Source organism: Pollicipes pollicipes, unplaced genomic scaffold, assembly GCF_011947565.3.
Source record: "Pollicipes pollicipes isolate AB1234 unplaced genomic scaffold, Ppol_2.1 Scaffold_5724;HRSCAF=6776_pilon_pilon_pilon, whole genome shotgun sequence".
NCBI classification, from domain to species: domain Eukaryota; kingdom Metazoa; phylum Arthropoda; class Thecostraca; order Pollicipedomorpha; family Pollicipedidae; genus Pollicipes; species Pollicipes pollicipes.
The window spans coordinates 51234920-51257499 of record NW_023596746.1 but is presented as its reverse complement, the minus strand read 5'-3'; the positions used below and the strand labels follow the sequence as shown (position 1 = coordinate 51257499).

Here is a 22580-nt window from a genome sequence, read left to right as displayed (position 1 = left end):
AGGTGGCGACGAAACGGATGGCGTGGACATCGTCAGGACTAGGAAGAGCGTTGAGTCCGTCATCGCGATGGAAGCATGTGGCGCGCGTGGGTGGAGAACGTTGAGAAGGGTTGGTTTTGGGGAAAGTGCTGAAGCTTTTGCTTGTTTTGAAGAAATTCGGTGTGTCGAGTGCCGTATCCGTCATTCGTTTTCTTCACCCATGGCTGCACGTAGTGGTCTGTGATGTATGATGCTTTGGGCGCGCAAGTCGTGAGTAGGGAATTCAATATTCGAAGGCATTTGCAAGCGTTCTCAGCGGAGCGTTTTTGTAACACGAGCTGATGAACTGAGCAGGGAAAATGACTGAGATGTACCCACCAGGCACAGAAATTGAGTTGCTCCCCGGGTTTGACCCACTTTCATGTCAAAGTTGGCGAAGAAATTACATCTCGGGGTCCTCTACGGGAGATGACTGGGAGTATCCAAATTTCGCGGCACCGTATGACGTCATCGAATGGAATCAGCTGACGGGTGCGAAATACCACCCTGCAACGGACCGCGCAACGAGCTTGTGCGATCCTGGCTACATGCGTCGCATCAGTGTCAGGGGTGGTGGTTGGGCATGCGAGCCTTCGTGAGAAACGTTAATGTAGGATAATTACTGGCAATAACAGGTATGTGAATATCAAATTATCACTCTATATCATATGTTACATATTTGGACTACTACCATGTACGTTGTACATCAGGTTTTAGTCCCCGATGGAAGCTTGGGGGTCTGCACTGGTGTAGGTATACATTAGTACCTAATGTTAGAAAAAACATTGGACATTATTCGTTGTGTTTAAGGCGAAACATATCGTTGATAATCATAAAACAGGTAGATTCATGCTCTTATTTTCGAATTTTAATAACTATAGCGAACTCCCGAGTGCCGCACACACTGCGCCGCCTCGACCGCCCGGCGCCGTTTCTGCGTTATCGTCGCGTGGTTACAATATTACTGCTTATCAAGAACCATAGAAAATGTACGGGGCCGAGGTACTGCAATGAAATACGTTTCTTATCGCGTGTAGGTACATTTATGAAATGAACAGGCCAGAATAGTCTAGACCATGGCATAAACTAGCCTAACCTGACCTAACATAACATAACCTAACAAAACCTACCTGCTTTATCCCCTTCAACCCAGTGTCTCATTGTTCCATCCCATGCATTCATGCTCCATGCCATATATATGTATCATATAAAGAAGCTTTGTTAAGCTTCCATATTTTCATGTTGTTATTCATTCCCCACCCTAAGACGTCATATTCGACCACCACATCAACCGATACACAAACGGTGCGGAAGGCTGCTTGGATACGCAAGAAACATGTTTCACTGGATTCTTGTTACCTTGGCCCCAGTACATTTTTATTATTCTTGATGCGCAGTAATGTGATAATGTGTTAGCAATAACGAGGGGGTCGCGTTTGCTGTGTTTGCAGTGCTGGGATGTATGCTATCATGGTTATTTGAGTTCCAATGTAAGAGTTCAGATGACTTGTTTAATGATTAATTATGATATGCTCTGCCTTAAAAACAACAATTGATGTACAGTGTTGTTTTTAACATGAGGTGGCAATGTATACCATGACCTTGAATTAGTCTCAATAAGTAGCTGGCTGAAAAGGTCCATCTGTGGTGATGTCAGGCAGTTTTGGTAATGCAATTTTGTGTGTAAGATTATCCTCAGAGTTAACATGTTTCATTTTTTGAAATTTGAAATGATATTTTTGGTCTTGAAAGATCATGAGAAAGAAAGGCTGGTCATGTTATCCAAACTGCCTTAGGAGGCAGTCCACAAACTTTTGCTGCTGACATCTTGACATGTTTTGTGGCAGTACAGGGAGTGCTTAGCAAGTGCAGTTGGAAGAAAAATCAGATTTGCATTGCATAGTAGATGGATTATCATAGTCCACTTTTCTGTGTCTGCCAAATTAATCATATTCTTTTGCAGCATTTCATAAAATTTGTGGCCTGCTGCACTTCTGTTTCCACCCTTGATAATTGGAATGCAAATGCACCTTGCTTGCATTCTATTCTTGATATTGTGATTGAAGCACCTAATGACAATGTCCCATAAAAACAAGCTGGCCCCCTTTTTTGTCTCACAAGTTCATAATGCTTTATCTGTGCAACAGTTTGCATTTTGTGTATTGTTGTCTCAGGCCTTAGTTTAAAAGTGACCTGTGAAATATATATCTTAACTTTGGCTGCACCATACACAAATATAGACAATTGCAAAACAAGTATAGATGGGCTGCTCATTTGTTGCAAAATAATTGAGAGGGAGGGGATCTTTAGAGAGTATGACCAAAGTGTGATTAGAGGGTGGTTACCAAAGCATTGTACCCAGTTTGATGCTTGTATTTTTATGATGTTTAAAACCTTACAGCTAGGTGCCATTGGCATCCTTTAATGACATGCAATACCCCATCTTTGTTTTACACTCGTAGCTCAATTAGTAGTCAAACACTTTCCTCTTTGTGACTGTGTTGCGCAGCATGTTAAATGGGAGGATTTTCACTCAGCATAGCCAGTCTGTAACCTGGAGAATGGTCAAAAATGTGCTAGGTAATTTATGGATCCTGGTCTGTTATGCTCTAGCCATGAATGTCCACATAAAATTTTTCAAATGAACCAGGATGCTGCCAAAGGTCTTGTTCAATCCCCTGCATGATTGGCATTCATGCAGCCTTCTATGAATGCCATATGTTATAAACTGATGAATTTAATGACTTGCTGGCATAATGGAAGTAACAAAGCTTGATGTTGTCAAGGACAATGGTACTGTTTTTCTGTGCTGGTTACCCTGAGAACCTGCTTCTCTGGCAGATTGCTCTCTCCTGACAAAGAGGCCACAGGTACAGCACCATGTCCGAATCGTCTGCTGAGAAGCGGACGGAGGGCGACTCCAAGACTCCAGTCGGCCCGTCATCCCAGCCGGGCAGCACCAGCGCGGCAGCATCGTCGGCTGCTGTTGCCAAACCGGCGGTGAGGAGTCTGCCAGAAACCCACTTTTTACTTCTGTGGAGATATGGGTGCATCAGAAATCAGTGAAATTGTTTTCTTTGTATCCTATTGAACATATATTGTAGCTGTTGCACATTGTCAAGTCTTTGGATTTGTGTGCATAGTTGATGGCACAGCAGAGTTGGAGGCTTGGTTTTTAATTTTCATTATTCATTCAGTGTGGAGCTTTCAGTATATCGATTTGCTGGCTGTTGGTTTTGCTTATTGCATTTGGATTTATCATGTCGCGACACTTCCAGTAATGCAAATATAAGATTACAAAAGTAGTCACGAAACATTACATTGCATGCCATGTCGCTGCATTTCTGTTGGGAATTATGTTGCTAAAATTGATATGAGAGAAGTGATATTGATCCATATGAAGGCTGGGGGTGACTGTGTTACGAGTGGGCCTCTCAGTCATTCAGCGTCGCTCTGCTGTGCCTGACTGGCACCCTCGGTCCGGCAGAAACCCAACTACGTGCTCAAGTTTACACTGGCCGGCCACACGAAGGCTGTCTCGTCAGTCAAGTTCAGTCCGGACGGAAACTGGCTGGCCAGCTCCTGTAAGTTCTCGGCGACAGGGCGATGGCCCGTGCGGGTTGCGGGAAAAGTGATCCATCTCGGCGCTCGCGGTAGTTTTTTACGGATGAGGTTAAACTCTGGCAAAAGTGTGGTGTTCAAATGGTTTGACAAGCGACCTGGAGCTCTTTTCTCTGCTGAATCGTCCGGCGCCGTTTAACCCGCGCGATACGATTTACCTGGATAAGCTTTTGTCTCAAATGCAGAGGCTTTTGACGTGCGCTGTTGCACCGCGTTCTCCCCGTCGACGCTGTCACGTCGGACCGCACTGAGCGGAGCGGCCTGGTTGCGTCGTCGCTGTGACGGCCTGACTGAGCCGTGCGCCGTCGGACGCACTGAGCGGAGCGCCCTGGTCGCGCCGTCGCCTTGACGGCCTGACTGAGCCGTGCGCCGTCGTACCGTTCTGAGCGGAGCGCTCTCGTTGCGCCGTCGCTGTGACGGCCTGACTGAGCCGTGCGCTGTCGGAGCGCACTGAGCGGAGCGCCCTGGTCGCGCCGTCGCCTTGACGGCCTGACTGAGCCGTGCGCCCCGCCGGCAGCGGCCGACAAGCTGATCAAGGTGTGGGGCGCGTACGACGGCAAGTTCGAGAAGACGATCGCCGGCCACAAGCTGGGCGTGTCGGACGTGGCCTGGGCCGTCGACAGCCGTCTGCTGGTCTCCGCCTCCGACGACAAGACGCTCAAGATCTGGGAGCTCAGCTCGGTACGGTCACTACTCTGTGTGTCGACACCTCGTGGAGCAGTGCTGCTCACCACACACGCAGTGCAGGGTGTACGGTCACTTCTCTGTGTGCCGGCACCTCGTGGAGCAGTGCTGCTCACCACACACGCAGTGCAGGGTGTACGGTCACTTCTCTGTGTGTCGGCACCTCGTGGAGCAGTGCTGCTCACCACACACGCATTGTAGGGGTGTACGGTCGCTTCTCTGTGTGTCGGCGCCTCGTAGAGCAGTGCTGCTCCCCACACACGCAGTGCAGGGTGTACGGTCATTTCTCTGTGTGCCGGCATCTTGTGGAGCAGTGCTGCTCACCACACACGCAGTGCAGGGGTGTACGGTCACTTCTCTGTGTGTCGGCGCCTCGTGGAGCGGTGCTACTCACCACACACACAGTGCAGGGTGTACGGTCACTTCTCTGTGTGTCGGCACCACGTGGAGTAGTGCTGCTCACCACACACGCAGTGCAGGGGTGTACGGTCACTTCTCTGTGTGTCGGCACCACGTGGAGCAGTGCTGCTCACCACACACGCAATGCAGGGGTGTACGGTCACTACTCTGTGTGTCGGCGCCTTGTGGAATGGTGGTCACTACACACGCAGTGCAGACGTTTTCAGTCCTTGAACGCTTTCCTGTGGTAGGGTAAATTTCCCACGACATGTTTTCTGTTACTATGCCTATCGCGAAGCCGTGTTAGCACGTATTGACACGTGCAAGTTACGATTAGCTTTGATTGGTTTCAGGGCAAATGCTTGAAGACGCTGAAGGGGCACAGCAATTACGTGTTTTGCTGCAATTTCAACCCGCAGTCAAACCTGATCGTATCCGGATCGGTACGTATGATGACGTCAGAGGACGGATACGAGATATAGTTGGATATGTCTCGAAGTGTTAATCCAGGGAACGTCTAATGTAAGTATGTTGTATCAGGTATCAATGTCCTGTCTCTTGTATGTGCTTCTCGCCATATCCGCGGGTATGATTTAGCCGTGGTAGTCAAAAGCGCATGAATGTGTGAAGGCGTTTTGCCTTCTCTTTGTGAACATCTTTCTGTCCATCGGTGTTGATTGCTCGAGGCCCAGTTCTCCAGCCAAAGTTGTGAGGGCTCCCATCGCTGTGAAAATCATTATCATTGCTAATGCAGATTTGCTACAGAGAGCACCGACAGATGCATCTGATCATGCAACATATCGTTGTAGCGTGTTGGGATGCAATGAACCGGAGGCTGAGACACGCCAAACACCACGCGGCACACCCGCATAACATTCGAGGCTGTGGGTGTGGGGGGAGGGGTGCAGCGGCCCCGTTCGCGGCCGTGTGGGTCGCCCGGCGACGGCGTTAAGTGGAGGTTGTCCGTGCCGCAGTTTGACGAGTCGGTGCGCATATGGGACGTGAAGACGGGCAAGTGTCTGCGCACTCTGCCGGCTCACTCCGACCCCGTGTCGGCCGTCCACTTCAACCGCGACGGCTCCCTCATCGTCTCCAGCAGCTACGACGGACTCTGGTGCGTGCTGTGCTGGGGGCTGTCCCGGCACGGGGCGCCGCAGTCACCCAAGGACTGGGCGCCGCGAACTGAGGCTGGCAAAGTGGTCTCCACGCCTGTCACCTGTCACCTTCGCCAACGCACGCCGCGGCGTCGGCGTTTGACTGGCGACCAGAGGTGCCGTATTCGGGAAGCTCTTGTCCTAAGTACGATCCAAAAATCAATCTAGACCAGCTTTCCTCTCAAGTGTCCAAAAAATTGGCTCGTCCAAAAATGTATTTTTTAGTATTAAATAACTACCATCTACAACCAATACCCGCAGCCACTACTCGGCTCGTCGCATTTCCTCGCTCGAATCGCATGATATGAATTAAACTGGTCATCGGTAAGTTATGTGTATCACAGGCTTCCGTGAAGACATGCACCGTTCTGACACGACAGGAGGGTATCGACCGTCCAAAAAGAAATCAAAGATGTATGCCTCTGTCCGTCCAATTCCTAAACTGGACTTAAGTAGTTTTTGGAATTTCAATCCTTTGGGATCCCACCGACACTTGTTCTCTTCGCGATGAAGTCCTCCCGGCACTGACGTGCGTGCGCGGCCCGGTTTGTATCGCGCCGGCTGCTCGCTGCTCAGATCTGACTTCTGTCCACAGTCGGATCTGGGACACGGCGTCCGGCCAGTGCCTGAAGACGCTGATAGACGACGATAACCCGCCCGTCTCGTTCGTCAAGTTCTCCCCCAACGGCAAGTACATCCTGGCGGCCACATTGGACAACACACTCAAGCTGTGGGACTACGCCAAGTGCAAGTGTCTGAAGACGTACACCGGCCACAAGAACGAAAAGTACTGCATTTTTGCCAACTTCTCTGTGACAGGAGGCAAGGTGAGTGAAGGTGCAATCGCTGTATGTGCTGACTTTCACTGATTGACCAATGGCTAGTGTCATGAAACGAAATTACATAGTTGTGCACTTTTAAATCGTGTTCGAGAATTGGGTGCACATGTCGTTGACCATTTTCTTTCACCGATGCGTCCCAGTCATCTTACGAATCGAAAAAAAACAATGGAATAAAATGGACCTTTTCGTGACCGTGCGATTGCCTGCTTCGATTTGTGAGTGCGTGGGTTGCTAGTTTCGCTGGTGGGACATGTGCAGTATCTCACTAGCAGTAGGTTATCGTGGTGCGGTGGGTGGCTCCGCCTTGCGTGGACGGGTGCAGCTGGGCCGGATGTGGGAGTGTGCGTGGGCGCCGGACTCTGGCCGACAGTGACGGGCCCGGCGAAGGGGAGCTCCCTTGTAGGCGGCGCCTCTTGGCCTTCATCGTGTTCGCCTTCCGTTGCGGACGTCTGGATTCCAGGAGTATGTCCGGCAAACCCGTCTGCGTGCGGTCTGCACTTCCCGGCAAGTGCCTCGTCTTTGCAGCGTAGCGGAGATGGCGCGTCGTGGTCCCCAGTGGTTGGTTGCTTACATACTATAACAAAATGCTTGTCTGCAGTGGATTGTGTCGGGCTCAGAAGACAACATGGTGTACCTCTGGAACCTGCAGACAAAGGAGGTGGTCCAGAAATTGCAAGGCCATAATGGTAAGCATGCCATCACCCACGTATTGTGTCCACAATTAGTTACGGTAACGTTTAACTGCCCGCAGCTCAGACAAAAACAGATTTATCACTACTTGATAGGGTGCTGCAACACTCAGTTTACTAGAAGATTCAATGCATGATTGGACATGGTTTCGTGTCTAATCAATCATAGTTTCATTTCTGACCATGTCTAATCTCAACGCGTCCCGCACGTCCTACTTACATTGCTCTTTGCTGGCGAAGCCGTTTGCGGGTGCGCCACCCATCTCACGGGCTCACGTAATCCCCCCCCCCCCCCCCCCCCCCCGTTTGCAGACGTCGTGCTGTGCACGGCGTGTCACCCCACCGAGAATATCATTGCGTCGGCCGCGCTCGAGAATGACAAGACGATCAAGCTGTGGCGCTCCGACACGTGACGTGGCGTGGCGCAGCCGCCGCCAATGGCCGCCAGGCTGGCGCCGGTCGTCCCCAGCCCCGGCGGCGGCGGCGGCGGCGGCGGCGGTGGAGTGGCCCGGCGTTGTGCTCTCCCCTGGCGAGGCACAGCGACAGGTTGTGGATACGTTATCGAGGAGCATCAGTGCGGCATTCTCGCGCATGTGGGTGATTCGACAAGGCTCTCCCCACCTCGCGGGCATGCGCCGTTGACGGGAGGCTTCCGTCGACACTGTCGACAGGGGTAGCCTCTCGGACGTGGTATTCTGGGCCTTTGAGGCATGGAGACGGTGAAATGCATCGTGTGCGTGAAGAAAGCGAATGTTCCGCGCCCGGCAGGTTCCCTATGTGCATCATTTGTATCGCGCGTCATGGACGGAGAGAGGCGTTCCGATACTTTTCCGTTGTCTTCGGTCTCTCTTGGACGCATGCCGAACTTGTCGATTAATGGCGTGCACTTTTGCGATCACTTTGTTTTTCGCATAATTTCCAATCGGCATTGACATTGAACCGTCGCGGAGGGCAGGCGCGGAAGTGTTTTAATCCATTCATCGTGTTATCACCATTGTCAATAAATATGACGAACTGCCATTTTTTATCTTGTGCTACTTCGAAAGATTCCTCCATTGCCGTATTTGGTTTTTAAAATGCTTCTAGATAGAAAAATGGTGGTGTTGAAGTTACCAAGATGAATATTTTGACGTCATCTGGTTTCAGCATGTTGAGACCCTCGTTCCGATACGGCTATACGAGTGCGGATTACGTACGTCTGCGGCTCGGCGCTTACGCGGTGAAGCTTGCCGGTAGGAAGCCTCCCACCTAACAGAAGCTCCAACCACCCTTGACTGAATCCGCCGTCGCCTTTTAGAAGTGCAGCACACGAAGCTCCTCAAACAAAATCCACTGTCCTCTGGTAGCAGGTCGCTAGAGGGGAACAGATGCCGCTCGCCACACAGAAGCCTTCTGCGCCCTTCATGCGGGCTGGCAGAAGTTTCGGTTCATCTGAATATAATTGGGATGTTCAAATTTCCCTATTGCACCACAACAGTGCGCTTGGTTTGCGCACTTCGTATTCGTGGAGCCAATGGCGCCGGCGGCAATTCATGAGGCTCTATTTCGCCGCAGTCTCCCCAGCCATAGGTGAACGGACGTCTCGGAAAGTGGGGTTGGCGAAGCAATTTTGAAATCTTCTTTCCTGGTGCCGCCAGAGTTGATGACCGGCGTTCCACACTCTCGCAGTGGATGCAAAGAGCGTCCCTCATATCGTTTTTGCGCCCTCATTTAATTCTCTGAGACGTTTCGAACATTGTCGGGCTGCAGCTACATTACCTTACCTTACCTTACCTTACCTTACCTTACCTTACCTTACCTTACCTTACCTTATGGTGACCGGGAATTATAGAACGCCGCAAGGCCTGTCGGTCCCGGTCTCGTCAGGCTCCCGGTCCGGTAAGCAACCATTCAAATTACGGATAGATTCAGTGTGGGATGTCATACATGATGCCAGCCCAATGCATATCAAGCCTTAGACTTGAACTGTTCAACCGAGGTTGACGACACGACCGTGTGTGTGGAAGAGCGTTCCAGGCGTGGACGACCCGCGTGCTGAACGAGTTACGACGGGCGAGAGTCCTAGCTCGCGGGTTTCTCAGCTTCCATTGGTGTCCTTTTGTCACTTCCGAGTTGCGCCTTGTCAGGAATTCCTCCTACGACAGCGACATCCCTCCGTGAAACAGCTGGTTCACTGTTGCCATGTCTGCCCTGCGACGACGGTAGTACGGCGAAGGAAACTGCAGGAGCCACTCAGGGTATGGCTGGTAACTCACCTCATAGACAAGACTGGTAGCTCGTCGCTGAACCCGCTCCAGCCATTTCTGGTCCAGTTTGCCGAACGGGCCCCACATGACGTTGCCGTACTCCACATACGTACACACTAAGTTCGCAAAGAGCGATGGCTACGTGTGAACGTCGATGTTGGCAAAAGACGACCTCACGACCGCCGGCACCTGGTTGGCCTTGGAGATCGCTCCCGCCGTCTGCACGCCGAACTTGAGCGCATGATCCACGAAGATCTCGAGGTCCTCGGTGAACTCGACCACGATTTCGGCACCGTCCAAGAAGTATGTCAGCCTCGGGTTACAGTTCCCGATATGCATTACGTTGCACTTTGCTGCACTAAAGGGGAGCAGCCGCTCCTTTGACCACTTGGCCAGGGCGTCGAGGTCAACCTGTAGAGGTGAGTCAGGCAGGGGCCTCGGGACACGACAGTAGAGCTTGGTGTCATCCGCGAACATCTTGACCACGCTTCGCACTTCTTCTGGCAGATCGTTCACGAAAATTATGTGTAGCGTTGGTCCAAGCACTGATCCTTGTGGGATGCCGCTGACGACGTTGATCCAGTCCAACTTCGAGCCCTGGACCCGCACTCTTTGCATTCGGTGGGTAAAGAAAGCTTTGATCCAGCACAGCAAGCTACCTCTCACCGTAGGCATGGAGCTTGGAGAGCAGACGGTTATGAGGCACAGAATCAAAGGCTTTGCTAAAGTCCAGGTATGCCACATCCATCGGCTCTCCATTCTCTAGCACAGCACTCCAATCTTCGTTGACTTTAATAACTGGTTGATACAGGACTGCTTTGGGCGAAACCCACGCTGTGCTGCGTGATGAAGTCCAGACTCCGAGAAGTGAATAATTGGTGCATCATGGACGAAAGATTCGAGCGTCTCGGAGGGAGCGGCAGTGACAATAAACTTTTGCCCGTGCCTTTCCGAAGTAATAAATCCAGTACATCTAAAATTAGAACTTTGTGCTAAGCCGTAACCATAGATGTATACCATAGATATAGGGATACTGTAAATATAGCCATAGATATATAGACTGTATATATGCGTGCGTACTGTATTTATACGTACTGTATATCGTAACTCTGTAGACTAAAATACTGCTTTTACGAACGTATTGCTTAGGTTGGCAATCATGTGCTCTCGATGCTGATACGCAAATCATACAAAATTGATACCGCGTGTAAGTGAGCAAAATTCTATAAAGTCCTAAAAATAACTATTTAGAAAATATATCACAGTCTTGCATGTGTAAAACTCAATTGAATATGTAAGCAGTGGAAGAAAATGAGTCGCCATACGATTGAAAGAAAGTAACGTTATTCTGAGACGAAAAACGCGATGACGTGACGAAAGTGACGCAGTTTCCAGCGCGCGCGAGTCTACTAAAAGTAAGAGTGGGAGAAATGCTGTGAGGGCTGCCTCGCCGGGCGACCTCCTGGGTGGTAATTCAACAGTCTGTATTTGTGTCTTCGTTGTAAGCTGTGCATGCGAGTTGTTAACACGGTACGTGAAAATCGTGCGTTCGTGGTTGACGGCTAGAAAAAGGAATTTTACGTGTCGCTTCTGCGGGCAATTACCATGAAATGTGGTACCTATCGTCATGTCATGGCCATGAAGTTGTGGGTTGGGTGTCATGAAATCGATCAGTCATTTATTTTATATTCTCCAAGGGAATGTGATTTCATGGGTGCCATCCACAGTTTGTCAATACATATGGAGTTGTATGTCTTTATATACATCACAAATATGTCTTTGGCTATTTGTTACCAGTGATCATCAGTTTTATGTCTTGTATTCTAAGTCCCCAGGCATGGAGATCATGGTTTCTGAGATGCAATCCCCCATGTTTAACACATGAGGATGCCATAGTTTTTCAAACTTTGTCAAGTTTGATGGATAGCTGGCATTGCCAGTATTGTGGCAATAACCTGTCAGTGTTACATTGAATTGAAACAACTTTGTAACTGGATGTCCATATAACAGTATGCATTGTTGAGGTGGGAAGGAAGGTCTGTATATAATCAATTTCCTTGGCTTCCATTATTGAAGCAGTGTTAAAGTCATCACAGAGGTAATTAGTGAGTAAAGTCAACCAGATGTGTTCAGAACAGGATATATTCATAGCATGGCAGCTTAGTTGTATAGGACTCTTATGAAGCATTTAAAAACACTAATTTACTTACTTTATCACTTGATAAAGATGGCCAAAGTACCTTGTATCAGAAGCAGAGCCAACTCTGGGTTACAATGCATGCCTCATCAGTGTGGAATTGATCCCATACACTATGAATCATTGGTAATTGATTCCACTGAAGAAGAGTGGAGCATGATTTTGATACCTTGTCGGGTTTTTGTGATTTCTTTTCTTTTTGCTTTGAAGGTGTGAAAGCCCCTTGCCTGCAGTCTAAGTTTTACCAGTTCTTGCCAGTCTAAGTCCATGCAAGCGATGGCGTCAGAAAAATAATCACATCATTCACTTGATGATTGAGAGGGTTTCTGGTATTTTTCAAGTGATTCCACTCAAAGTAGAATGACATTGCAAAAGCATGTGGAGTAATTAATCATATAAGTGGTATTGGTCAAATGCACTAGGCTGTGTAGCCAAACAATTGATATGCACTCAAACCAGCCTTTATTTTGGTATAAAAGTGTTGCATTCAATAGTAATTATGTTTTGTTCCTTGGAAAATTATTTTCATTTTTCACTATCTTCAATAGTCATAAGCTGCCAAGGAAATTATTAGCTTACAGTAGTGTCACTTGTGCCAATTATTTTTGGTGGTATAATGCTAGTTTTGTCTAGGGACACTGGCTTAAGTAAAGGCATGGATGTAAGCTTCAACAGGTGTGGAGGCAATGTTTGTTTGAAGGACTCTACCAGCTTCTAGAGGTTTTTAATCAAAAAGATGCCATGGCCTGAGCAAATCAATGGAAAGGAAATAGTGTGTCATGCATCCTGGCTAATGTTCCATACTAGGTGGTGATTAAAGATTCCACATGTTTTACACATGACCGGCAAGTTAAAAATTATACCTACCCAGACAGTTTGCTTTGGTTTCAGCATGATTGGAAAGTGCTGTTAATCCCTAGCACCAGGTAAGATGAGTCTCTCCTCACAGACTCCATGTTGCAAGCCTGACTCTGTAACAGTAGCATATGCTAGCCCCAATTGTGTGAGTTGATTGTCCCACAAGCTGTGCCCACATGCTGTGGGCTTTCATCAGCAGCTCATCAGCCCTGTATGTGCGCGCAGGTGAGGAGGCCGTCATGTCGGACGAGAACGAAGACCAATGGTTGTACGGCAGCAACCCGCCGCCACCCGAAGACGTGGCCATGACCGATCAGCCTGCCGAGGTCGCGACCGACACTGACGCCAAGCCCAGTGACCCCGAGAACGCTCCGGAGGTACGCGCACGCGGCGGGCCGGCCTGGGCTACAGTCTTCCCCCCCCCCCCTCTCTCCGCCCCCTCCGCCCTGTCCGGCGCTGATCGTGGCCGTGGCTAATGTCGACATGGCGGCGATGGATCAAGACCGGGACGCGGCGGTCTAGGATTGGGACCGGAACATAGCGGTCTGGGATTGGGACCAGGACGCTGCGGTCTATGATTGGGACCGGAACGTAGCGGTCTAGAATTGAGACCGGTGCGGAGGAGTCTAGGATTGGGACCGAAACGCAGCGGTTCAGGATCGGGACAGAAACAGGTCAGGTCTAGGTCTAGGTCTGTCGGTCCACAGGTCTAGGTGTGATTTTGCTGGAAGTTGTTATGTTTTCCTGGATGCGTGGATGAATCCCATTATTTTTGGTCTTGCGCTCGAGACACAGGCGTGGATAGTTTACACTGCATCCGCCGTCCATTGTGAATATGTGAAGAACATCTGTTTGGCCTCCCCCTCTATGGCAGTGTGTCTACCCTCAAAACACCGGGCTGCCCTAGAACGTGGGGAAATGCATTCGAATGATTTCTCGTCGTAGTTATCCGTGGCAAAGTTGCAAAGACTTCCGTTGGACTTAAGGGAAGTACTGCAATGGGCAAATAGCGTTTTCGGTTTCCTGGCTTGCAGCTTCGTGGTTCATATTCCTACTTTCGATCTTGTGGCAAAGTGAGCTCTAAAAACAGGCACCGTTGGTAACAGGACGTTAGGTTTATACGTGAAGGTTTGACTGTTACCAGTAGAATTAAAGTGACTTCCGCTTTTTGTGAAAATAAATTGCAAGATGCTTCCAGTGCAGTTTAAGAAGGCGAAGCAAAGTTCGTGTTGGTCCATTCAACTGCCTGGCTGCTCAGTATGAAGACAACATTGAGATCGGCTGTAAGGAGTAAGAGCCACCAACAATGTTCCTCCTGGCATGCTGCCACCTCCAGTTACCAATGTTAAACAGTCGTCAATAAAAGCGCCGCCTCCCGGCCCCGGATCTTAGGTGGCGTTGCCGCTGGTGCTAGACTCCAGCGCGGCCGCGCCGTATTGAAGGAGACTGCAACGCCCCAGGCGGCTGCGCGGGATTCTAGCGGTTGTCAAGAGGAAGGGGAGGTTTTCGTAGCACTTTGAATGATTCGAGACAAGAAGACAGGCGATCTCAGATAATCGTGGAAAGGGCCGGGTCTTATGGTCTCATCCACACACGCTGTGACAAATTGGCTGGAATGTGTTGTCTGCAGTCAGGAGCGCCTGGTTTTCACCATTTCGCGATGACTTGCCCATTAGAGCGAAATCATCTGTGGTTTCTCATCGGTGTGTGATGTGTGGTGCATGTGAACTAGACACAGAGGGAAGTATTTGACTGGCTTTTGTCACACAGACGAAAGGGACCGATGGCGTCAAAGAGGATTCGGTAAACCCAGACGAAGCCAACTTGGACATTACTGAAGATGGAGACAAGACTGATGATAAAAAGGACCCGGGGAGTACGGATCCTATGCTAGGTAAAGACGTCCAAGGAATGCATGACACCATATGATGAAGTGTGGCAGGGTTATGCTGCATATGCCACTTATCCACGGCATCAAAAATGTATGTAAAGTGGAACAAGCACCTTGTAGCAGGTCATCGAACATGGAGGTATTGTTACGCCCGTCCCACGTTACGCCTTACACATAGTGTACGTCGCCTTAACACCTGAGTCATTGTCATGAACGCCATGAACATTTCCCCGAATTATTTTGTCACACAGTGGAACGGATAGCTCCACAAACAGTACATGGCTGTTCCACAGCGATGCAGATTCACTCAGGACTCGGGGGGGGGGGGGGGGGGAGGGAGGGGGAGGGGGGACTCACAATCATATTAGAGCGAATATAGCGAGTGTATTTGCCCCATGCTTCTCGTGAGGCAGGAAGCTGTTACTTGCTGAACCGGCGGTACTTCTGTTTATCGCCAGTCTGCGGCGTGGACGCGGCATGTATCGATGTGCGCAAGTTTGAGGGCGTTTTGGCCGCTTCAGCTGCGCAGTGAGAGTGGTGCGATTCTGGTTCAGCTGCGCAGTGAGAGTGGTGTGGCTCTGCTTCAGCTGCGCAGTGAGAGTGGTGCGGTCCCACCAACCGCTTGAGCGTGCGATCCTGCGCTTGGAAGCCAGCGTTAGTGTATGGTGTAAGCCGATGCCGTTGCCGGTAACTTGTGGATTTGTTGACTTGGACTCGTGGACTGGTGGAGCGAACGCCGGACTGTGGTAGCGGATGCTCGAATCGAGCAGGTATAGAATATGTATTTGTGATATGTCCGTGCATTTTTCAGAAGACATTGACGACGACAGCGACGATGACGTTAACGTCGTTATTCGCGACATTCCGGCGCCGTCGGCCTACAGCGGCTTCAAGATCGGCAAGGGCTCTGCGCAGTTCAGCACGCCGGCATCGACCGACAAAACGAAGGTAGCTTCTGTCGTCGACGAGAGTGCGTGGCATTCGGTGTAGGTTATATTGATTTGTTGTCCGAAATAGAAGAACGTCTTTCAAAAATCACCGTGGGCTTTTCCGTGGCTAGTTTTCAAATGCAATGCGAGCGAGTAGGGCTTCGCAGAGTATCGCCAAGATCTACATGACAGGAAATTTTGACACTTGCTGTGGGCGTTCATTTGTCATTGGCAAGCGTGAGTCGCGTCCGGTTAAACTCGACTTGAGCCAGAGCTCAGTGTATCATTTACGACCCTGGCTCCACTGAATACATTAATTTCACAGATGTGACGAGCTTTCAGAGCTGACATGACCACGATGCTCACTATTCAGGGCCAGGGCAATTTTGCCGTCAACGAGTTTGACGGAGTGGGAACCATCAATGGAGTGCCCGCGCATGAGTTCAACCTGGACTCGCTGGAGGACAAGCCGTGGAGGAAACCGGGCGCGGACATCACAGGTCAGTAGCGGCGGGGGTGGGGGACGTCGAGTAACGGCTTGCGATCTCGCGTTCTGGGTTTCGCTGTTGCCATCCATGCGTTGCCCCGGGAGACTTCAGCTGTGGCGTTGTTGGTGCCGTATCAGACCTTGGCCTGCGATGGTGGCATTGCCAAGGCTTGCCTCTCGCCCACCGTTCGTAAGACGATACAAAATGAAAGTTATTGGAGGCTGCATCACCCACGGCAGTCGATGCGCCTCAAAACCCCAAATCATCATCATCAAGCGATGTCGTTTTGTTTCAGACTACTTCAACTACGGCTTCAACGAGGACACCTGGCGCGCCTACTGCGAGCGACAGAAGCGCATGCGCCTCAACGAGTCGGGGGCCGGGATCGCCAACCTGCCGGTCAAGGTACGTCACACGGCATAGGCCCGGAAGGTCGCCGGTGCGGTCTGCGTGCCAGTCCAACTGCTGCGCACTTAGCGCTGCTTGCGTGTGGAAAAGCCGGATTTAAAAGCACAAAGCTGTTGCCAGTCTTTGCAATGTTCTCTTCAGTATTACGATATTTGCCTTTGCGTGTGACGTCAGTCCAGGCGTTGGTTGCGGGTAGTTCTCTGCTTTCGCGATATGATGGCTGCGCCGACGCCGAGTGTTGTCAGTTGTGCGATGCAGCGGCCCTGTTGGCGTCACATGCTACGGCTGACTCATCGGCCTGCAGCCCGTGCTCTCCGCCCTGTCGCCGCGTTGCTCAATCCGTACCGTCTCGCCTCGATATCGCCGCCGCACGCGCCTCACGCCGGTCGCTCTGGCCGCCAGCCGTTCCAGGCGGGCACCAGCGAGAAGTACGCGTCGAAGGTGGCGCAGCCGCCGGTACGGCGCTACCAGGGGACCATTGACGTCATCGGAGCCACGGCGCCGAGCCGACGCTACGAGGGCGACGGGCCGCCGGTCAGTCACATGTCGGAGGCGGAGCAGACGCCGGGCTGTCCCGGCTCCGTGGTCTGCCGCCAGCCTGGTGCTGGCGGTGTAGCCCGGCCCGTAGGCGGGATCACTGGTGCTGCTCAGCCGGCTTCATGGCGGGATGCCATCATCTCGCTGCTCCATGGGAGCGCCTCACATATGACCGGTGCGGGAAATACATCATGCGACAGAGACGCACGCTGCCCTCGCCAGTGCAGCTTACGTTGCTGGAACGTGACCTTGAGCGTGCGCGTGTCTCGGCGTGCGTGTCTTATGTTGGCGTGTCGTCCTCCGCAGGTGGCCAACTTCTCGCTGCCGCCGCCGATGGCGCCCGTGCCCAGCTACTCGGCGCCGCCGCCCGGCTTCGGCTTCCCGCCGGCGGCGCCGCCGCCCTTCTACGAGCCGGCCTACGTGCCGGGCCAGGCCTGGAACAACCCGCCGCCGCCGCAGCAGCAGCAGGTGGGCACGCCAGCCGAGCGGGCGGCTCTGCAGGACTCGCTGGCCAGCGGGCCGCTGGGCGGCAGAGAACTGAGCTTGACGTAATGTCCCTTACCTAGGCGTCATCTGAGGCGAGTATAGCTGTAAAACGTGTGTGTACTGTTGTCTGCGGTGCGGTGTTTTCCGCCGTATGCTAGGCCAGTTTTGGTTCACGGCGTGCGAGGCACTGCTGTTGTGTCTCGTGCTGTGCACCACGTCGCCGTAGCCGTAGCCGTCGGCGGCCTCCGCTCCGCCGCCGCCCGGTCTGACCCTGAGCCGTCTCTGCTGTGACCGGCAGCCGTGGCCAGGCCCGGGCGTCGGCGCGCCCGGCCTGCCGCCGCCGCCCGTGCCGGTGCCCGTGCCCGTGCCCGTGCCGGCGCCTGAGCCGCTGCCGCCGCCGGCCGCGCACACGCCCTCGCAGGACAGCCTGGACAGGGAGCGCGAGCCCTACACGCCGAGTGTCGGCCGGCCAGAGCCCTGGAGCCCCGAGCCGCCGTCCCAGTCCCGCGACCGAGACCGAGACCGCGACCGCGACCGCGACCGGGAGCGAGAACGGGAGCGGGAGCGGGAGCGAGACAGGTAGGAGTGGAGCACGGGCTCGGGGCTGGGGCTCGAGGGCAGCCGTTCGTCGGAGACCCCAGGCTCTCACTATGATACAGGGCATTGCTGCGCCAGGAGCTTAGGGCAGGTGCAATGCATTAGGGGGAGACCAGTGACTACCAGTAATGTGACAAGGCTTGGCAAGTATTGGGTTTGTGTCAGAAGCCGTGGGCTGGTGCGATGCAGCTTTTGGAATCAGTTTCTGTCAGTTATGCGACTAAGTTAAGCAAAGATCCCCTGACCTTCCTATTTACAACATAGGTATTAAAGTCAGGCGCTTTGAAACGTCATCTCCCAATCCATGCGCTTGTAGTTTTCAAGAGTATGCCTCGTGTCATTGTGTTGTCGATGCCATCTGTCTGCGCGAACGGCGGCCGCGTGGCGTAGCCCCGGCCGGTGTCTGAGCGTGCCCCGCTGTCTGCGGCAGCAGTCGCCACCACCGGCGCCGCTCCCGCAGCCGCAGCCGCGAGAGGTCGCGCCGGCACCGCAGCCGCTCGCGCAGCCCCGCCCACCGGCACGCGCGCAAGAAGAACAAGAAAAAGGACAAGAACGACTCGGAATAGCGGCACCCTGCTCCGTGTATGTGTGTGTGTGTGCGTGTGTGCGTGCGTGTGCGTGTGCGTGTGCGTGTGCGTGTGCGTGCGTGCGTGCGTGCGTGCATGCGTGCGTGCGTGCGTGCATGTGTATGTGTGTGTCGGCCACGCGCACGTCGATGTCACACAAATACATCGGTGGACACTGGTGCACGCGTGAGACGGTCGGCCGTTTGCCCCGCGGGGATGGTGTTGGTTCAGTGTGACCCCGTGACGCTGCGGTGACCTGTGGAGCCGGGGGATCGGTGCGGGCGCAGTGACGGCGTGGTAGTCAGCTGTCTGGTTCGCGGCGACGCGGCCCCGTCACGTCACGACGCCACGCCAGTGTGAACCTCCGACGCGGTCATAACAGCTGACGTCGATCCCAGCTGCCGTCGCCGTGTTGTCACGGGACGCGCCAGGTTCCTGCATGTGCTCATGGCATGTCACGGCCTCGGAGGCCGCGTGCGCTTGAGAGGACAAGCCCGGCAGGGTGCCGCGCGTAGGTCAACAGCTGTCGACACTGAAAGCTGTTCCATTGCTGCATTTGACGACGCTCATTAAGTTGTTAAGCTGTACCACGTGGCAGGGTGATCAACCTCATGTCAGGATTTGTAATGAATTCCTTTCTGCGACTGGTTATCTTCATTTGTCTGCCTCCACATGTGGAGCAAATGCGCACAGCCTACAGTGAAAAGCTTGATCCGCAAGAAAATCGGCTGAGCTGGATCGTTCGACACGCTGGTGCTAATGGAAGTACATGGCTGTATTTCGTTTACAGGAGGAACAGTTTGATGAGCCCATACCTTATCTGACGTACACCAGCGACCATGGAGAACATAAACACTTCATTGCGTTGCACGCTTGTAGGGAGCAGGCGTGGTGCGCATTCATTCGGTAAAATAAACATTCATTGCACTTCATAGCACGTAAGAACGACGAGATCATCTCTTCAGCACACCTGCTCAGCGGCGCGAGCCGACATTGATTCTGTGTGCGACGGCGGGCGTCACCCCGCGACCCAGCACCCCACGCGGACGCCACCTGGGACCCACCGCCGGGGGACCCGGGACGAGGCGTCTCCGTCAGACACCGGCCGCGGATTACGGGTGGTTAGCTGGCGGCAGGGCACGGCTCCCGAGGACGCCGGCCGCACCCCAGCTGGTGGCGCTGCCCGCGGCCTCCAGCACTGCCGAGCAGGACGGGCTGCGTCCAAGTGGGGCTCGCTCGCAGGCTCGTGCTGGGGCGCCGAAGCGCCGCTCGGCTCCGGGCCAAGCCCTGGTCCGTCGCGCCGCTCGGCTCCGGGCCAAGCCCTGGTCCGCCGCGCCGCTCGGCTCCGGGCCGAGCCATGATCCGCCGCCGACGCGAGGCGCAGCCCGATACGAGCTGGGCCGAAACGCGCTCCTAACGCGCGTACAACAGGCAGAGTATGTCCCAGCCATCGCTCGTGGCCTGCGCCCGACTACATGCCGCGGCAGCTGTGGCAGGTCGACCGCACAGCCGATCGTGCGACAGCTCCGGCAGGTGGTCCGCACTCGTGTCCTCGTGGAGGCCACGTGACTTCTGGCTATCCCATCTGACCCTAGTGCCGGCGCGGCTACTTTATCTGGCGGTAGTGCAGCTGCAAGTCGGCCGAGTTCTTCCAGATGAAGTGTCGCACTGTCCGCAGGTCCATATTCAGGTCCAGAACCTGCCAGCAGCGTCAAGAATCAGTCCAATGCAGCGGTGAGATTCTACGGATGTGGCGGCGCTGCATCCCAGATGCTCGCCGCCGCGTCGAGCACCCAGGGCTCCCCGGCTGGTTTCAGTTGGCCGTTTCCACAACAGGTCTCCATGTCATCGCGCACAAATACTTTCGCAAATGGACAGGTTTGGACGGCCAGCCCCACCGGCCAACACCACCGCGCTCGCCGGTCCCCGCCGAGCAGCTCCAACCGGTGCTGCTCAGCCGCCGTCAGCTGCCGCCGGTCGGCCCGTCGCCACCTGGTCCCCACAGAGCCACCCTTCGAACTCTGCACAGGCCCACCTGGTCGTTGCAGAGCAGTTCGACTCGGTCCTCCGCCAGGCTAGCACTCTCGGCGCGCTCGGCCGGCTCGGCGCCGCCCGCCGCTGCTGCCGCTGCGGCCGCGCCGCCGCCGCTGCCGCCGGCTGCGCAACGCCGCCGCCCTCCGAGCTCGCGCCCAGCACCTTTTCGAACACGTGCTCCACCACCTTGCGCACCTGGATAAAGTCGTTCGCGATGAGCCGGTCCCTGGGGGCGGTAAGCGTTTGTCAGGCGGTGCTGCCGGCAATGGTTTGGTGCTAGTGTGCGCGGCACCACGCCAGTAAAAAACGATGCGCATGCTCTCGGTCACAATTTTAGGGAGACTTTCGGAGTCTATACGCGCCCCAAGGCGGCGTGAGATAAGACTGGCAACTGGCCGCTTTTTCGACACAATCCACGCAAAGGAACTTGTCTGGCTAGGTCAGTGGATGACAGACACATTACGTTCGTCGAGGGAAGCCCTCGTAATCAGGGTGCGTGGAGATCGTTCCGAGAACATTAAAGGCTGCGTTTTAACACGTCGCTACGAAAGCATTCACGTTCAATCACTCGAGCGAAAGCCAACACAAAACAGCATTCGATAGGCTGATCTAATCGCACCATGCCCTCATGCCAAGAGCATCTCGGCACTTTGGACGCCGTTCAGCACTCCCTACACTTGGTGCTCACTTTTTCTGATTCTTTATGCTGCTGGAGGCTGAAGCGTGTGGTTGCAGGTAGAACGGCACCTTGATGAACTTAGGCGTGTTGCGCTCCACCACGCAGTCGACCACCCAGTCGGGCACCATCTCATTGAGTGTGCCCTCCGACTCCCCGACGGCGTCTCGGCACAGCAGACGGTAGAAAAACCGGCCGCCGGCCTCGCTGAAACGTCGGACGGCAGGCGGACGTTAGCGCGGCCGGCGCACCGCACCCAGAGGTCCTCGCACTACACCCAGAGGCCAGCGCATCGCACCCAGAGGTCCTCGCACTACACCCAGAGGCCGGCGCATCGCACCCCGAGGTCCTCGCACTACACCCAGAGGCCAGCGCATCGCACCCAGAGGTCCTCGCACTACACCCAGAGGCCGGCGCATCGCACCCACAGGCCAGCGCACCGCATCCAGAGGCCGGCGCACGGCACACAGAGGCCGGCGCACGCGCCCAGAGGCCGGCGCACGGCACCCAGAGGTCCGCGCACTGCACCCAGAGGCCGGCGCACGGCACCCAGAGGCCAGCGCACCGCACCCAGAGGCCGGCGCACGGCACCCAGTGGCCGGTGCATCGCACCCAGAGGCCAACGCACCGCACCCGGAGGCCGGTGCACGGCACCCAGAGGCCAGCGCATCGTACCCAGAGGCCGGTGCACGGCACCAAGCGGCCGGCGCATGTGCCCAGAGGCCGGCGCAGGGCACCCAGCGGCCGGTGCATGTACCCAGTGGCCGGCGCATCGCACCCAGAGGCCGACGTATGGTAACCAGCGGCCGGCGCACGGCACCAAGATGTCAGCTCGCGGGATCAAGAGGCCCGCTCGCCGGCAGGCATCCTGATCAACGTAAGCGACAATGCAACTGCGAAAACAGACTGCGACGGTTCGATGTAGGCACTCCGCCACTCAACAGCGTGAATGACCATTGTTTACATCACCTCGCGGCAATAACACATTTTGCAGCACACTGTATGGGGTTCCTGCACATAAAGCACAATACAGCTGCCTGAGCGGTGGAAATATCTCCATTACGACAGCGCGAATCTGAGGCTACCAGTCCAGCCTGAAGCGGCGGTGGGGCGCACTGCGACACTCCTGCACGACCATGCGGTGACGCGAGACAATAGCAACTCTGAGGGCCACCGGGAACAGGGCACCAGCATCTACACACCAAGCTCGTTTGAACGCGATCATGGCGGTCCCCAGCCTGCGAGTTGTTGCGTCATATA

The 22580-nt window shown here is 54.0% G+C and overlaps 3 protein-coding genes and 1 long non-coding RNA gene across 4 annotated transcripts in view; 3 read left to right on the top strand and 1 right to left on the bottom strand.

Annotated features, from left to right (window-relative positions):
- Positions 1-542: 542 nt before the first annotated feature.
- wds (WD repeat-containing protein wds) lies at positions 543-8421 on the top strand. The gene is made up of 9 exons (XM_037227114.1): positions 543-653; positions 2860-3018; positions 3506-3602; positions 4157-4320; positions 5076-5165; positions 5697-5836; positions 6472-6703; positions 7317-7404; positions 7720-8421. Exons 2-9 carry the CDS (start codon positions 2899-2901, stop codon positions 7818-7820), a joined length of 1032 nt encoding a protein of 343 aa, XP_037083009.1. The 5' UTR covers positions 543-653; positions 2860-2898; the 3' UTR covers positions 7821-8421.
- A 2657-nt stretch (positions 8422-11078) lies between these two features.
- On the top strand, positions 11079-17513 carry LOC119103167 (pre-mRNA 3'-end-processing factor FIP1). The gene is made up of 9 exons (XM_037226616.1): positions 11079-11183; positions 12934-13085; positions 14479-14602; positions 15411-15547; positions 15902-16028; positions 16312-16421; positions 16827-16958; positions 17268-17425; positions 17495-17513. Exons 2-9 carry the CDS (start codon positions 12948-12950, stop codon positions 17511-17513), a joined length of 945 nt encoding a protein of 314 aa, XP_037082511.1. The 5' UTR covers positions 11079-11183; positions 12934-12947.
- A 478-nt stretch (positions 17514-17991) lies between these two features.
- LOC119103534 (uncharacterized) lies at positions 17992-19542 on the top strand. The gene is made up of 2 exons (XR_005094774.1): positions 17992-18026; positions 18478-19542. It is a non-coding gene; the product is annotated as an uncharacterized LOC119103534 (long non-coding RNA).
- LOC119103533 (WD repeat-containing protein 48-like) overlaps positions 19368-22580 on the bottom strand; it is a 12766-nt gene continuing 9553 nt past the window's right edge. The window contains 4 exon segments of the mRNA XM_037227113.1: positions 19368-20309; positions 20646-20768; positions 20771-20870; positions 21333-21527. Coding sequence (XP_037083008.1) covers positions 20217-20309; positions 20646-20768; positions 20771-20870; positions 21333-21527 — 511 coding nt within the window. The 3' untranslated portion in view covers positions 19368-20216.

Coding starts and splice junctions, on each gene's coding strand:
- wds (XM_037227114.1), top strand. CDS start 2,899: ATGTCCGAATCGTCTGCTGAGAAGCGGACGGAGGGCGACTCCAAGACT. Junction 3,019..3,505: donor CTGCTGTTGCCAAACCGGCG/GTGAGGAGTCTG, acceptor TCGGTCCGGCAG/AAACCCAACTACGTGCTCAA. Junction 5,166..5,696: donor ACCTGATCGTATCCGGATCG/GTACGTATGATG, acceptor TCCGTGCCGCAG/TTTGACGAGTCGGTGCGCAT.
- LOC119103167 (XM_037226616.1), top strand. CDS start 12,948: ATGTCGGACGAGAACGAAGACCAATGGTTGTACGGCAGCAACCCGCCG. Junction 16,029..16,311: donor ACCGGGCGCGGACATCACAG/GTCAGTAGCGGC, acceptor GTTTTGTTTCAG/ACTACTTCAACTACGGCTTC. Junction 16,959..17,267: donor ACGAGGGCGACGGGCCGCCG/GTCAGTCACATG, acceptor CGTCCTCCGCAG/GTGGCCAACTTCTCGCTGCC.